The 16,174-nt window shown below is 33.1% G+C and overlaps 1 protein-coding gene across 2 annotated transcripts in view; it reads left to right on the top strand.

The window, feature by feature from the left end:
* ITPR2 (inositol 1,4,5-trisphosphate receptor type 2) overlaps positions 1–16,174 on the top strand; it is a 561,528-nt gene that overhangs the window by 282,760 nt on the left and 262,594 nt on the right. For both annotated transcript variants that reach the window (XM_001363065.4, XM_056799421.1), the window contains 3 exons: positions 1,835–2,035; positions 7,604–7,855; positions 12,008–12,133. In XM_001363065.4, the coding sequence (XP_001363102.1) occupies positions 1,835–2,035; positions 7,604–7,855; positions 12,008–12,133 (579 nt within the window). The remainder of the gene's footprint in view (positions 1–1,834; positions 2,036–7,603; positions 7,856–12,007; positions 12,134–16,174) is intronic.

The raw sequence follows: 16,174 nt of genomic DNA, 5'->3' as shown, positions 1-16,174 counted from the left end.
GTAATTCCTTCAGAATAGAAATATATGTCTGAGACTGTTCCAGATCCAGATGCTAATGAGCCCTAGAAAAACTTGGTCATTTGATCTTTGGCAGTAACATAATGTAGTCTAATATATTTGGAATTGTAATTTCATTTAGTATACGAAACAAGATATTTACAATTTTAATTCAATTCCCTCATTTCAGACCAAATTTGGATTTAGTATAATATGCTTCTAAAAATATCACTAAAGTCCCACGTCTAAAAGTAAATTTATCATTCAAGGAAAAAGTAGTAGAGGCACTGGAAGAAAATGTTAATTGCCTTTATTTTTAATCTACTAACTTTTATCACCACCAGATTTGGATTTTACTTTATAGGTCCTCCATCAATCCTCAACTTTAAAATGTGAGCTCTATTCATTTTGTTTAAAGAGATAATGTAAAAAAAAATAGGGAAAATAACATGAATTTTACCTGGCCAAATGCAACTTTATTCACATGTATAGAGTTTATTGCCTCTATAAAAAGATTATGCTATAATAAAGAACTTGCCCTGAATTGATATAAGTAAAATTGATATAGAAGGTGACAAGTATTATCAGATTTTCTTAATCTCTAAGTATGTCCACTGGCCATTAGGGAAGCAGAAACTAAATTTGTAATATTGGAAGCTAAATGAATTTCAATAATAGTATTGCCAGCTTGCCAAGTTTTATGGTGTTAAACCAGCTGCTTCTGTCAGGCAATGTTATTTCCTCCGAATTACTTTATATTTTCACGTCTTTTATGGCTAGCAATTTTGTTGAATTGTATAGACTTGCATGGAAAATTAACCTGATTTTGTATAAAGAAGAAAGCAAGCCATAAAATGGAGAAACATGCTCTCTAAAGGTGTTTACCACTATTATAAAGGAGGGGATCCTTGTAGATGGTGAGATATCCCAGATGCTTCTGTTTATGGTTGTTATTTTGCTGATTATTTCAAGGCTCCTATATGAGATTAATAACTGGCTAAAATAGCTTGACCTATCTAACTACATAGGAAAAAGGAAGTAGCCGAATTCCTATTGTCCAGACTATGATGTGACTAACCAATAGAATTAGTCTGATAATGTGTGTGTATGTATGTGTGTGTAAACAAACATACATATGTACACATGCATACATAGATATATCTGTATATATGTATGTGTGTGGGTGAGAGAGTCAAAAACTGTAGACAGAATGAATGGAGAATTAAATAAGAATAGCAGAGTGACTGGGCTGCATTTGGGTAATTGAACAGAATGTTTAATAACCTCAAGTTTCTCCCCAAATAAAAATTCATCTTTTCAACTCAAATAATCTTCCTTCTGCAAATTATGGGATACCACAATCTCTAAAAAAATATGGAAAAAATTATGATTTTGGGTCATTCAGAGGACAATGGAAATAGGCATAGTAGACATAATGAAGAAGGAATAGATCTTGAAACAGGTATATGACCAGAAAAGTAAATGGACCAGTCACCATCTGAGAGTACTCCCAGGAATGAGGTCATGGTCCTTCCAATTAAGTAACAAGAATGGTCACATAAGCAGGGAAAGGAGTAATATTAGAAGTGCCTAGTAAGAGGCAGTGCAGTAGAAGGATTCTGATTTTGAATGAACTGGGTTTGGGCCCTTTCTCTGCCACTTCAAAAGGTTCTATGGCCTTGGGTTTCAACTTTTTGAATGAGCCCTTTTCTTCTCCTACAGAAGATGGGAATGATCATGAGCATCCCAAGAGATGATCTAGGTCTGGCGCCATATAAATCAATGTTGTGCTTATTCATCACATCAGAATTACGGGCCTTTTTTCCTTGCCTTTTAGCTTCTTGAAGCAGAAACAATGCGACACATCTTCATGAACAACTACCATCTGTGCAATGAGATTAGTGAGAGAGTCGTGCAGCACTTTGTACACTGTATTGAGACACATGGTCGCCATGTAGAATACCTGAGGTTTTTACAAACGATTGTAAAAGCAGATGGCAAATATGTGAAAAAATGCCAGGATATGGTAATGACAGAGGTATGTTTCACCATTTTTATTTAATCACCGTCACACCATCTTTAATATTGTCAATTCTGCTAACATTGGAAGACACTGGATCTTATTAATTTATAAAACAGGATTATCTCAAGATGTCAAACACTTCAGGATATATATTTGCCATTAATCTGATGTAGTAAAATAGGCTTTAGATTGATTTTATCTTTTTTGTGAAAGTTCATTAAAATTTTTTGTATTGTAAAACATGGTAAAACTTAAGAGGTCACATAAAACCATTGACAGATTTCTTTAGGGTACATTTTTTTATGGATGATAATAGAAACACTATGATACTTTAAACTTTGGTCTTTCTCTTATTTTCAAGTATTATAATTATGATCTTGGAAAAAAATGGTTGTCTTTTCTCCTATGTTTGCAGAAGCATATAATTTTTAAAAATACAAATCAGGCAAATAAAATACCATCAGTGATTTAATAGTTACATGCTGAATTTTTTTCCATCATGCTCTTCAAAAATCCTTGTTAAAATACAGAGTTAAACTGAGGTAAATGACAGTTGTTCATTACATTTTATCCTTTTCATCATTACCAATTTTTTTTTAACCTATATTGGACACAGAGTCAGATCAACCTAGTGTCCAAGCTACATCTTAGGTCTGACAAGTGAGATGCTGTAATTAGCTGTCAACTTTTAAATTCATCAAAATCACACTTATAAAATTACTGCTTCAGGGCACCAAATGCAACTACAGTAGCTTGAATAAGGCAAGACAAATTCCAGATGTGACTTTTATGTTGAGAAACATATAAACTATATGCCTATAATTTATAGAACATAAAATTTATATTTAAAGTAATAATTGTTCCTCACCCAAACCAATTAAATAGGAAAAAAAAACTTGTTACACAGTTGATTAAATGTTTTTAAATATGTTTAATTCAATTCAATATGTCCTTGGAGAAGATGGCAGAATAGGACATAAACTTAACTTGCTCTCCCAATACCACCCAACACCCACAAATAATTAAAAATAACTCCACAAAATCATTCACCATCCCCTAATACCATAGGAACCCTGGATTCTAGCACAAAGCTAATAATTAAGTCTATAGGCCTGGCAACTAATATTTTTTTTAAATGAATAAGCAAAAGAGAAGGAACCCAAATATTGATAGCTCTAAGGGGACAGAGAAGACCTGGGTTCAAACTCAGATATCAGTGAAATTTCTTTTTTTTTTTTTAAACCCTTACCTTTTGCCTTGGAACCACTTGGTTCCAAGGGAGAAGAATGGTAAAGGCTTGGTAATGGGGGTTAAGTGACTTGCCTTGAGTCATACAGCTAGGAAATATCTGAGGTCAAATTTGAATCCAGGACTCCCCATCTGTAGGCCTGGCTTTTACTTCACTGAGCCACCTACCTGTCCTCTGGAAGAGTTTTAAAAAGACTTCAGAAACAAAATGAGAGGGGAAAACTGGGTGGCTCAGTGGATTGAGAGCCAGACCTAGCGATGGGAGGTCCTAGGTTCAAATATGGCCTCAGAGTCTTCCTAGCTGTGTGACCCTGGGCAAGTCACTTAACCCCTATTACCTAGCCCTTACCACTCTTCTGGCTTGGAGTCAATAAAGAATATTGGCTCCAAGCCAGAAGGTAAGGGTTTAAAAAAAAAAACAAAAAAAAACCACCCAACAAAACAACAACAACAACAACAAACGAGAGGTTAAGGAAAAATTGGAAAAAAAAAGAGCAATGCAAGAAGATCAAGAAAATTATAAAAGATCACCCAAATGGGAAAAAGTGATCTAGAAACTCATAGGAGAAAATAATACATTAATAAGGGGAATCTAACAATGACTTCCTAAGACAGAAAAAAAAAATAAACCCCAGAACTTAGTAGAAAATTTGATCTATAAGAAACATAAGAAGGTAAATATGAAAGACAATTATAAGCAACCACAAAAAGTAAAATTATTTAATTTGTATATGATAAAATGATATAATCCTTAAGAATTACATTATTAACTGGATACTTTGAAAGAACATATCTTGATAGAAGACTTGAGGTCAAGTTGAATATAATGGAATGAGGTAAAATAATAAGAAAATAGAGCAGAAAGAGGTAAAATGGAACAATTATCTCATATAAAATAAGAGTGAATAGAAGAACTGTCACAGAGAAGGGGAGGAGGGAGTTGTCAAGTTCCTATGGGAGAAGGGTAAATTTGGGGCTTCATAAAAGCAAGGTTGTCAGAGTAGTGGGCTGGTAGTACTAGAACCCTACTTTCATCAGATATTGGCTAAAGAGAGAACAACACATACAACTAGAAAGGTAAAAGTCTTCTTAATGTACAGAGGAATAGGAGGGAAAGGGGATAGAATAAGATAAGGACATGGAGTCCCTTTAAGGGACTTAAGGGACTAAGAAAAGGTAGGATAAAAAGAGAATAACCTTCAGAATTGGGAGGCTATTTGTATATAATCTGTTCTTTAAGCCATGTTGGCTCTTAGTAATCAATACTTCCTTTTATAAATGTTTAAAATATATCTTTCTACACAGTGGATAGATCACTCACTGGGCTTGGAGTCAGGAAGACCTGAGTTTAAACCCTGCTTCAGATACTGGATGGCAGGGTTACCTTGGGTAAAAATTATCTAATTTCCCTGTAACTCATTTTCGTCATATGCAAAATGAAGGCGGTAGACTCAGTGACTTCTAAGGTTCTTTCCAATTCTACATTCATGAATGTATTATCTCTTGTTCTAGAATTTTCAAGCAACTAAGTTTAGTTCAATGACTTGTACTTGAAAAAATAATGGGGAAAAATGAAAATCAAAACAGCTCTAAGGTTTCTCTACCTACTCTGAAAATGGGTATAATGACAAAAAATAGCAACCATCAAAGTTGGAGGGGTATAGGAAGATAGGCACACTAATACATGATTGGGGGAGCTTTGTAACAATTCAAACATTTTGGAAAGCAGTTTGGAATTATGCCATAAAGTGCCTAAAATACACAGACCTTTTGAACCAGAGATTTTATTACTAACTTTATACTGCAAAGGAAGCCATAGATTAAGAAAAAGTCCCCATACTGTAAAATATTAGTAGTAGTACTTTTTATGATAGCCAAGAATTAGAAACAAAAACAGATGTCCATCAATTGGTGAATTACCAAACAATTTGTGGTAATGAATGTAATGGAATACTACTTTGTTGTAAGAAATGTGTGTGAGAAGCATGGAACAATCTATGAACTAATGCAAACTGAATAAAACAAAGCCAGTAAAACAGTATACACAGTAATATAACAATTTAAATGGAAAGAACAATGTGTGAATCTTAAAACTGCTCAAACTCTACCTTAAAACATTTGGTTGAGGCTATTCCCATTTGAACAGTGGAGGTACTTGATCAGAAATGTATTGGGAACTTTAGAATTGCTCCACCCATGCTTGGGCATGCTTTGGGGGAAGATAAATTTGTAAACTCCCTACTGAACAACGAAAAGGTCCCTGACTCATACTTATAGTGAGGCAAAAGCCCTTGAGCTGCATCTATTTTTGGATCTAATACAGGAGGGTGCTGAGTACCTATGAAGGTTAAATTAATCACTAAAAGGGCAAGCTTAGCAAAGAGATGTGAAATACTCAGAAGTTTTAGTCTACCCAGAGAAAGTGATAACAAGATGTGAATTAAGAAGGTGATAACAAGATGTGAATTAAGAATGGTCAGCCCTTTGGAAAACATCTACTGTGATTGGTAGATGTGAAAATTTAGGGGAGGTGACATAGGAGAAAATTCTCTTTAAAAGGAGGTCAGAGGCCTCTGTACTTAGTTCAGCTTAGGAAGCTGAATTGGAGATTCTCAGTGGCTGAATTTAGTTGAGCTCAGGAACTGAACTGGAGGGTCTCTCTGAACACTAGAGTTTTGCTTGGGACAATCTTGTGGTGAGTGATTAAAGACTGACTTAGTTTTCTCTCTTAAAAGAAAGGCCTAGGCAATTGGCTTAGGCCCTAGCCTTCCTATTATTTCCTCTTACTCTGTCTCTCTCCTTTTATTTAATTCCTTCATTTGTATTAATTAAAATCTCCATAAAACCCAGCTGACTTGGGTATATCATATTTGGGAATTTTTCCCATGGCGACCACTTATTGTGGATATAAAATCAAGACACTAAAAATTATCTTTATGCTTTTGACAATTAAAAGTCTTGAACACATATTTTCACGGTCACAGTTTATGGCAACCACTCTTTTGTCCGTAACAAATGACACACCAACAAAAAATAAAAGCAAATGTAACAAAATTATAAAGATCAAGTGAGTCTGGAATGAAGAGATATGAGAAAGTCCTCTTTTTGTGGAGATTTCTTCTGAGTGAATTTCCTACTCTAATCCTCCCTAACTGCCTAAATCCCCAGTCCCTGATCTTAACTAAATCTACAACTAACCCCCCCTTAGCTGGATTTAAGGAATGGGTCTGTGTAAGCTTTTGCTAGGGCCAGGGAAGGTCTTAGATCCATAAAAGATCCAGATCTGATCTCACAATCACTGCAGAATCAGGTTCACCAGAAACTGCTTCAATGAAATACAGCAAGCAGGAAAGGACAAGATTAGCCACCAAGGAAATTTGCAGCCACCACCTCCAGATATTCTCCAGAGAGACAGCTAACAGCCTTAGTCCCAGCTTAATCCTTCTTTCAGAGTTATAGAATCTTCCTGCTGGTTTCATGCCACTTCTCTCTGCAAACTTACACACTTTCCTTATAACACAGGCCCACTGGTGTTACACATTACACATGTTTTTGGACTGCTCAATGTATCAGTCAGTTATGCTAATTCCCTTCCCCTGCCAAAAAAAAAAATATTACTGGTTATTTGGGATGGCTCTTGGGGAGAAGGAGGGATATCTGCAATACCTTACTGATGTAAAAAGCAGAAAACATTAATACAAAATAAAAATAAATTGGGACAATATTTGTCCATCTCCAGTCCTGAGGCACTTTCTCCATTCATTATGTGTTTTTGGAGATCACTGACAATGTCTTAGAAATCACACCTACAGTTCTTTTAGAATCCTGGGATGTTGTGTATCACGAGTCAGGTGAAAAAATGGAGCTTAAATCATGCCTTTTAGTTATGTGACCTTGCAAATAATCACTTTATCTCTAAGTGTCCCAGACACTAAGATAACTCTTCAAGAATTAAAATTATAGAAAAGTACATTATTTGAATTGATGTGAAGAGTTTTCCTAGCAGGAATTTACTCATATGGATGAAATCACATTTCTGGACCAAAATGAAAAAATACATATCTATATTTTCACTAATCTTTTTATACCCTGACCACCCCTCCCCACTCCCTAATATACATATTAGTTTTGGTGGAGTTTACATCATTATTTTTCATGTGAATAGGCTTTTACATAACATTTGTCTTTATTATTGTTTTCTTACTCCATTAAAATTTTTGTACATTAAAATTTTTCTGCTATAATTTTGCATACTTTAGTGAGCAAATCTTTAAAAAAATAAATGCATGATTGAATACTTGAAATGCTAACTAGACTTTCTCATTATTATTTCAGTTAATAAATGGAGGTGAAGATGTGCTGATATTTTACAATGATCGAGCATCATTTCCAATCCTTCTCCAAATGATGTGTTCTGAGAGAGACCGAGGAGATGACAGTGGACCATTAGCCTACCATGTAACCCTTGTGGAATTATTGGCAGCATGTACTGAGGGCAAAAATGTATATACTGAAATCAAGTGCAACTCTCTTCTGCCTCTGGATGATATAGTGAGAGTAGTAGCCCATGATGACTGTATTCCTGAGGTAAGCCTTGGAGCAGCTGAAGAATTATTATAAGTAAATCAATTAGAACTATGCTAGAATTTGCAGAAGAACAAAGTCATTCAGAATATTGGTTCTAGTATTTTGTACTTTTTATTTCAGTAGCTTAGATACTTTGCTCTTGTAATGTAGTTAGTGAAGCTAGATTTGTCTAATAGTGACTGTACTTTTAAACACTGTTATTAAGGCAATCTCTTGAATTTTGAGGATTATTTAGTATAACATGGGTAGACATTCCACAGTTATTAAACCTTTGATTTTTCATATAATTAAAGCACTGAATTGAGAAACACAAAACCAATTATATCATAGCCATTTCATTTCTTATCATCATATAATATAGCTATTGCTTGTGTAATGGCACCTAAGTTTAGAAGTAATAGAGAATTATTAACTATATAAATAAGTCCTGAAAATGATCATAAAAGCAGACTGAGTTTATGCTATTCTTTTGAGTATTTGTATCTTTGTTCAGATATGAGGGTGATATAATTTTGTCTTTAAGAGATGTATATTAGAAAATCTATAATTTAAATCATTAAGAGTACTCCCTCTACCAGCAGAGCTCTCTACCCTTCTATTCATTAGTATAGGGTTTTGAGCTTCTGTGTATAAAAAAAAATCATCATCTATCTTATGTCCGAGCTTATGGTGACTAGAAAAGATATCTAATTGTTTACCCTTACCCTCCTAAAATCAACTTTTAAATTTTTACTGATTTTTTCCCTTTTTTAAAAAAATATACTACTGATTAGAATATTTTCCATACTTTATGGCTCAGATCAATTCCTATCTCTCTTATAAAATTCTAGTTATAATTGATAATCTTATTCTCTGAAACATAGCATATATAATCTACAGCACATAATTTAATATATCATTATAAACTGTTATATATTCTTTTCTAGTTTTATAAGAGATAACTTCCAAACAAGATAATGCTAGTACCTTGTCATAAGAGTACCAAGCAGTGATAGCCACATTATAATCATGAGATTTTTTTTTTCCCATTGGCTGTTCACAAAATTAAAAAGGAGGAAAAAGAATAAAAATTAGGGGTACCTGGAGAAGTCAGCAAGAACTTAAAGAAGGTTCTTTTTACTAACCACTTTTCACAATGTCAAGATTAAACCAGTGATGGTAACCAGAAATGAGAAAGATTTCATCATGGAAAAGGAGCAAAAAGAAGGAAATTTCTTTCTTTAACCTATAGGTAGACTATAACTTCCTAAGTAAAATTTATACTATATGAGTATTTTGTGGTAATTATTCACTGCATTTAAATCTTGTCTTCTCAACTATGTTATACATTCCTTGAACTTCCATCTCTGATATTTTTATATTCTCCATTGCTTGGAGTGCAATCCTAAGTATATAAATTATTCAAGAAATAAATACTTGTTGATTAATTTTGACAACATATCAAAGCAGAATAACACAGCAAGGTAGAGTCAGCAAAATCTGAGTTCAAATCCTGTTTCTGATAATAAATGTTTGAATTTGACAAATCACAACTTCCCTCAACTTCTGTTTTTTCATCCATAAAATGGAGATAATAGCACCTTCCTCCTCCTAGAAATGTGAATATCAAATGATGTAACATTAAATACTTTGTAAACCTTATATGAATGCTCACTATTATCAAACCAATACAAAACATACTTTATTTTATGGCATGATACATCTCTAAAAGTATGGAACAATTAGTTGTCATACAACTATTTATATCTTATCTTAGACTTTTATTGTTAGTAGCCTACAATTCTGATCTGACTCTGATGATAGAGTAGGTAGGAAATGACTTTATTAACCATTCATCAATACTGTTTAGCTTCTAGATCAGTACTATTAATCTGAAGTGTATATGGAAAGTGTATAATCCAAAGTATATGTGGAAATAATTAACTTTTTAAAATATTGCAAAACAGAGGACTTTTAAGATTTCTCATGATGGTGAACTTGAGATTTGACTCTTGATTGTTGAAGGCTGGGCAGACACAGTGTATGTTTTGGCAGGATCTGTCTTTTTAAGAAGAGTTTAAGCATGGACTTTATAAGATCCTGAGTCTACTTTTGGAGGATCAGCCTAGCCAAGTCCAGAAAGACGCCTTGCCAGTTAAGTGGCTACTTGTTGATGAATTCTTTGGCCATGGCAATCCATGAAGCAAAGAAAAGTATAAAATGTTATTCATTCCTTTTCCACTGGATGTAGCCTCTCCTGATAGTGGGAGGAAAAACTCAAAAGAGAAGACAATGAGTGATGAATCACCAAGCTTTCAGTCTGCCTTGAAACTTTAATTTAATTGTTGGTCCTCCTGATAAGAGATTTTAGTCTGGTAATCACTGAGTGGATATATTCCTATAGGAAATGAATCAAATGAGTCTTGAAATTCTTTCTATGAATAAACCTAGGAGAAGAAGGAATTTGAAGCTCAATGGAAGAATGGTTCACAAGTTCTCTTTAAAAGTCCCTAAAGAAGCTGACAGAATGTGTTTTGGAATGGCTCAAAAGATGACAAGAAACATCATTTCATAGGATATTTGGTTCTCTCATATTTTTCGTGAAAAGTATTTGCAAAAAGACTATTGTGTAAATAACTGGAATTCTTTTTCAAAGGACAAAGATAATGAGAAATTCTATGATGAATTTGATAAAAACTTAAATAAAATCACTTTAATTCTTAATGACTTCAGTGAAAAGGTAAGAATAGGTGAGAAGGGCATATACTCTACAATCAAGAAAAGAAATTAGAGAGACCCAGATCTTGTCGAATACACAGAAGTCTCATGTCTTATATATCATGACTACTTTCCTTGAGAAAAGAATCAAAAGTGATGCATAACATGACAAAAATGAAATTTATTATATTTTTACAGACAGAAAGTGATATCAATATAGATATGGAAATCAGTTCTAAATTAGTCATTTTCATACAGTCAAACCATTAACATATTATAGCTATAGCAAAGATCAAATTTGGTACAAAGCTAGAAGAAATAATAAAAACTAAGAAAAAGGTAAATCATACAATTAAATTCTTACCTATTCTTACCTATACATTCTTATCTATTCAGAGAAATTGTTGCCAAAATATGGCATATTAATGAAAGAAAGGACATAGGCCCAGCTATTTTCATATTCAAAGTTTAATTTAAAAAATCAATTGGTAAAAGAAGGTGAAGTAAACAAAAACACCCTAACAACCACAAGAGTCACTTGTTTCACTTGACAAATAGGAGATATTGCAGTTGAGAAAAGGGCACATCAATTTAGAATAAACTAATTGTTTTTTAAAATATTCTCATGATATCAAGAGGGAGAGCAATGGAAGTATATTGACTGGATCTCTCGAAGCTTTACAAAGGATTGGGCAGGGATAGCTGGATTGTGATTTGGACTTTTAAAAGGAAGGTTTACATCAATGAAACAAAAAATCAATTTAGGTATTTTAGTACATTACTGTTATGTTATTACCATTATATGTGGTATCTACAACATTAAAATTCCCAAATTTTGTTCATTTTAAAGTTGACATACTTGCTTGCCTTCAAGTAACCCTATATAGGAATGAACTTAAAAGTGTGTTTCTGAGATTCCTGGAAAAAAGGAGAGTTGCTGCCTCTCTTAGTCATGCAATAGGAAAACTGGTGAGCCAGAATAGTGTGAAGCAGATGATGGTTGTATATGTGAAAAAAATGTATATTAATTTCAGTAGCTCCCTCCCTTCTAGTGAGGGGCTTTGTTTCTTTAGATGGGTCTACTTACCTACACTCAATTTCCTTCCTCAGGTGCCTTGGATATTATGACCTTATTACTGTAAATTTAGACCTGATTCAAATGGAGAAACACTGAGGGCATGAAATACTATTTCATATTCCCAATGTACTTTGAGACCCTTGCCTCTAACTCCTTGTTGACAACCAGGTTAAATGTATTTGTCAAAGCATTTGTTATCTTTTCAAATAATAAAAGCAAATTCCCTATCCTCAAAATGTGTTTCTCCGGAGAAACAATTATTTAAATATGTTTGAATGGTGATTTAAGAGCATTTAATTGTCCTTTTGTTAAATTATTTTGTTGACTGTAAATAGGAAAGTGATAACTTTTGGGTAATGTATTCAATACTTTTGCAGGTTAAGATCGCATATGTGAATTTTGTTAATCACTGTTATGTGGATACTGAAGTGGAAATGAAAGAAATCTATACTAGTAATCACATTTGGAAATTATTTGAAAACTTTCTTGTTGATATGGCAAGGGTAAGTATTCTGACAGTTTTTAAAAATTGAATTAAGATAACAGAATTTGGATTAACTTTAAAAGCATTAATATTTAACAAAAGTGGAAGCATTTAATAATAGCTATGGTTATTTTATATCCTTTCAAAATTTAAAAATGTGTCTATAAAACATTAAGCATCTGAATTTAAAATGACAAATGTAATCAATCATATTTTTAAAATTAAAAACTATAGAAAATTATCTGGTTAATAATATACATTTCCTATTCCTCATGTAGATGTTTGATATTTTAAAATATGTAACCATTTATGTGGTCATTTTAAATAGAGGAAAGGCCCAATGGAAAGAACTTGTTCCAGTTCAGATAACTGATTTTTATTCAATCTGTATTTAGGGATTGGGACTAGACCTGTGTTTTCATTGATAAAGAAAAATTAATGAATCAGGAAACTCCTTTTAAAAGTACAGGTTGGCTTTTTCTTATCTCCTTTCCTATTATCCTTTTCAGTTTCTCTATGTCTTTTTAAATTCCATAGTTAAAACTAGATCTTATCAACACAAATTAGAATGGATAGATGACTCTCCAGCATGTTCAGATTATAAATTTCTAAATTATCTCAATTTGATCTTAAATCTTTTGCTTATCCTTTCTTCTGCATGATACTTCATTGTGCATGGGGTTCTAACCCTATTTGGGCACTAACCCATTCTTTCTCTTCCCACAAGTGTGAAAATTTGAAGAGAAAAAATGTGGAATTGGGTTAATTATCTAAAGGCTTGGTAAAGGTTTATTACCTGAAACTTTCCTTAGAACTCTGGCTAGAACTGTACATCAGAAAATAGCTAGAGTTTATATAGCATTTTAAGGTTTGTTAAGTATTTTCAACCATTATCTCATTTTATCTTCACAGCCACCTTGTGAGATAGATGCTGGTTTTATCTCTATTTTGCAGATGAAAAAACCGAGGCAGGCAAAAGTTATGTGATTTGTCCAGGGTCATTCAAATAGTAAGCTTCTGAAGCTAGATTTGACCTAGGGTCTTTCTGAATACAGGTCCAGTGTTTAATCTACTATACATCATAGCTGCCTAAGTATCCCAGGTTTCTCTGAAACTACCTCCTTTATAATTTCTTACTGCACAATAATATTCTATCATATTAATATATATTAATTTATTCAACTATACCTTAATTTATCAGCATCCCCTCAGTTTTCTACTATAAATATCTTTGAACATATTGATCATATTCTTCTTTCTTTGAAATCTTTGGAGTACAGACATACCTAGAAGCATTATTACTTTGTCAAAGGGTATGTATTATTTAATATTTTTTGAGCATAGTTCAAAATTACATCTTTCATTCTATCCTTTTTTTTTTACCATCCTCTGTTGCCCATTTGTGTCCTACCTTGTCTTAATTCTCTACATTTGCCTAGATGTCTTCAGGTCCAGAATCTTTGCTGAAGACCTTTTCTTCAAGACTCAATTTAGATACTGTCTCCTTTGCCTTATCTTTCTTCCCTCCTAAGAATATATCTTCCTCTTCAAATTTCCCATAGAACTTTGCCTTGACTTTTGTCTTAAGTTTATCATAGCCTCTCTTGTATCATACTTATTCATTAGCTAAGTCACTGCTGAATTTGAATTATGTTGCTTTTCACATTTCCCCATTACCTATCACATTGTTTTTCATATAGTAGGTATTTTAAAAGGTTTGTAGAATTGATTTGAATTTCAATGATGGTATCCTTTCTAGCCTTTTACTATTATCTAGAATTATGTTATTAGCATATACATTCTGGTTTTATTCAATCTATTTTATATAATTATGAACTAGTTTCTAAGTTTCCTGTGGAATATAGGCTCACATTTTTATAAAGTAAAATGAATAGAAATGAACCAAATATGTATCCCAAATACATTCCATTATCTTCATGGAGGTGCTTTTATTTAACTAGATATAAATATCACAAAAGATCCTTGAGGCAAACATATAGAACTGACATATCCTAATTATTGTTGCCTTGAATTTCAAGAAGATATTAAATAGATTTTCACACTGATTTGTTGAAGGAGGATAGTATTATGAACTGAAGATAAATTTTTGAAAGATCAAGGTTACATATAAGTTTCTACTAGGAAAATAGTACATATAATTAAAGATTTTCCTCGGCATCTTCCACTTGATATCTGCCACTGATTCTTCCAAATTAACATCTTTTATCTAATGATGTGATAAATATTTTGATAAACTAGAAATTTAATTATTATTTAATTTAACTAAATATATTGCCTGAGATCTTACATAGATGAAAATTTGAGAATAAAGTAATGTTTTAATTGAATCCACATTCCATAAATTTTGGCATGATAGAAATTAATGGAGTTGGAGTGGTAGTATGAGGATGAAGGCAACCTTTCTTCTACCTTCCTTCTGTGGTAGAGAAAGAAAATAAATCTGAATTCATTGTATTGTCTTCTCAGTGGTTGGCTTTAATCATAACTTCTCAAACATCCTAACTGTCTTCTTCCTCAAAAAGTGCTCTCGAAGAGTAAAATCAAATTTTCAGTTGTATATTAATAAGTAAACAAATTTAAGTGACATTTTGCCTCATAAATACATTTTTACATTGTACATAAAGGACCCTTTGCCTTGGAAAAACTGGAAGGTAGATATGTCATTAAAGTGGCTTAAACTCTGTAGAAAGCTGGACGCCTACCATATCAAATTATTCACTCCCGTTACCAATGTGGATCACCATCATCTCCAAGAAAGTTACCTGGAGCGCTGAGAGGTTAAGTGACTTGCCTATGGTAACACTCATAAGCTTTGTGCCAGAGACAAGACTGGAATCAGTTCTTCCTGGATCCAAGGTAGCCAGGCCTATCACTATGCCATTCAGCCTAGTTACATGGAATTACATCACATCCCTAGTCTAGCAGCACTAAAGTTATACTCAGTGCCACAGCCTATTAATGAGGGAGTTAAATATGTAACTATAAGATGCATGAATTTCAAATGTGACAGAGTTGTGGAATTCCAGAATGATCAATTAATGGGCTTTAGTGACTTGCAGCAATCAGAAGAGATATTCATTTTGATAAAAGATGTATATTGTTTGCTTCGCTTTGTATTCCTAGTTCTTAACATGATGATTGGCATATAGCTGGTGCTTATTATATGATTGTTGGTTAACTTGTCATGTATGAGCTAAAAAAACCCTCTATGTGTCAGTTAAGGGCTTCTATTCTTAGTCTAATGATTTTCTAGTTCAGTCCTCCACCCACTGCAGGAACTGTTTCTGTAGTATTCCCTAAAACATGTTTTCAGATTTCTACTTAAATACGTTTTATGACAGAGAACTCACTACCTCTAGAGTAAGTCTATTTTTAATGTTTAAAGACAGTCATCATGATTTCCCTTAGTCTTCACTTCTCTAAGCTAAATATCAGTTCCTTCAAGTGTTGCATAAATCAGTATGACCTCTAGATCCTCCACCATTTTGGTTTCCCTCTTCTAGTAACTTCAGTTTATTGTTTTCTCTTATAAAACGTTGCCCTCAGAATTGAGCCTGGAATTCTGCCATTATCAAAAAATTGTTATTATATGCAGGAATAAAATTCAGAAGAGAAAGTGAGAAGATTTGAAGAAAGCCTCTCTACTTCTCAAGTTAATGGGGGAAATGAAAAAAATACTCCAAGAGGAAAAGAAAACATAAAAATAATCTAAAGAGATAGAAGAGAATCCTTAACATTGTTGGAGGTTGGAGGGTAAAAGAATATGTCATAAAGAGAAAAGGAAAGAAGGACTACTAAACCTTGAGACTATGTGATTGTTTTGAGACTCCCTATAGATGATGGAACTGTGAAGGAAACAGTCTTGTGCTCCACAGGATGAAGTTCAGAATTCACATGTGCTGTAATTGAATGAATGAATGAATGAATCCAAAGCACTTACTATTTGCCAAATACTAGTTAAATATATAGATATATTTCCTAGTGCAAAGCTCTTGGGATCTAAATCAGTAAGTTTAGAGTCTCTGCCCTTGATGAACTC

The sequence above is a fragment of the Monodelphis domestica genome, chromosome 5 (genome assembly GCF_027887165.1).
Source record: "Monodelphis domestica isolate mMonDom1 chromosome 5, mMonDom1.pri, whole genome shotgun sequence".
Lineage (NCBI taxonomy): Eukaryota > Metazoa > Chordata > Mammalia > Didelphimorphia > Didelphidae > Monodelphis > Monodelphis domestica.
This window is presented reverse-complemented; position numbering and strand designations above follow the sequence as displayed.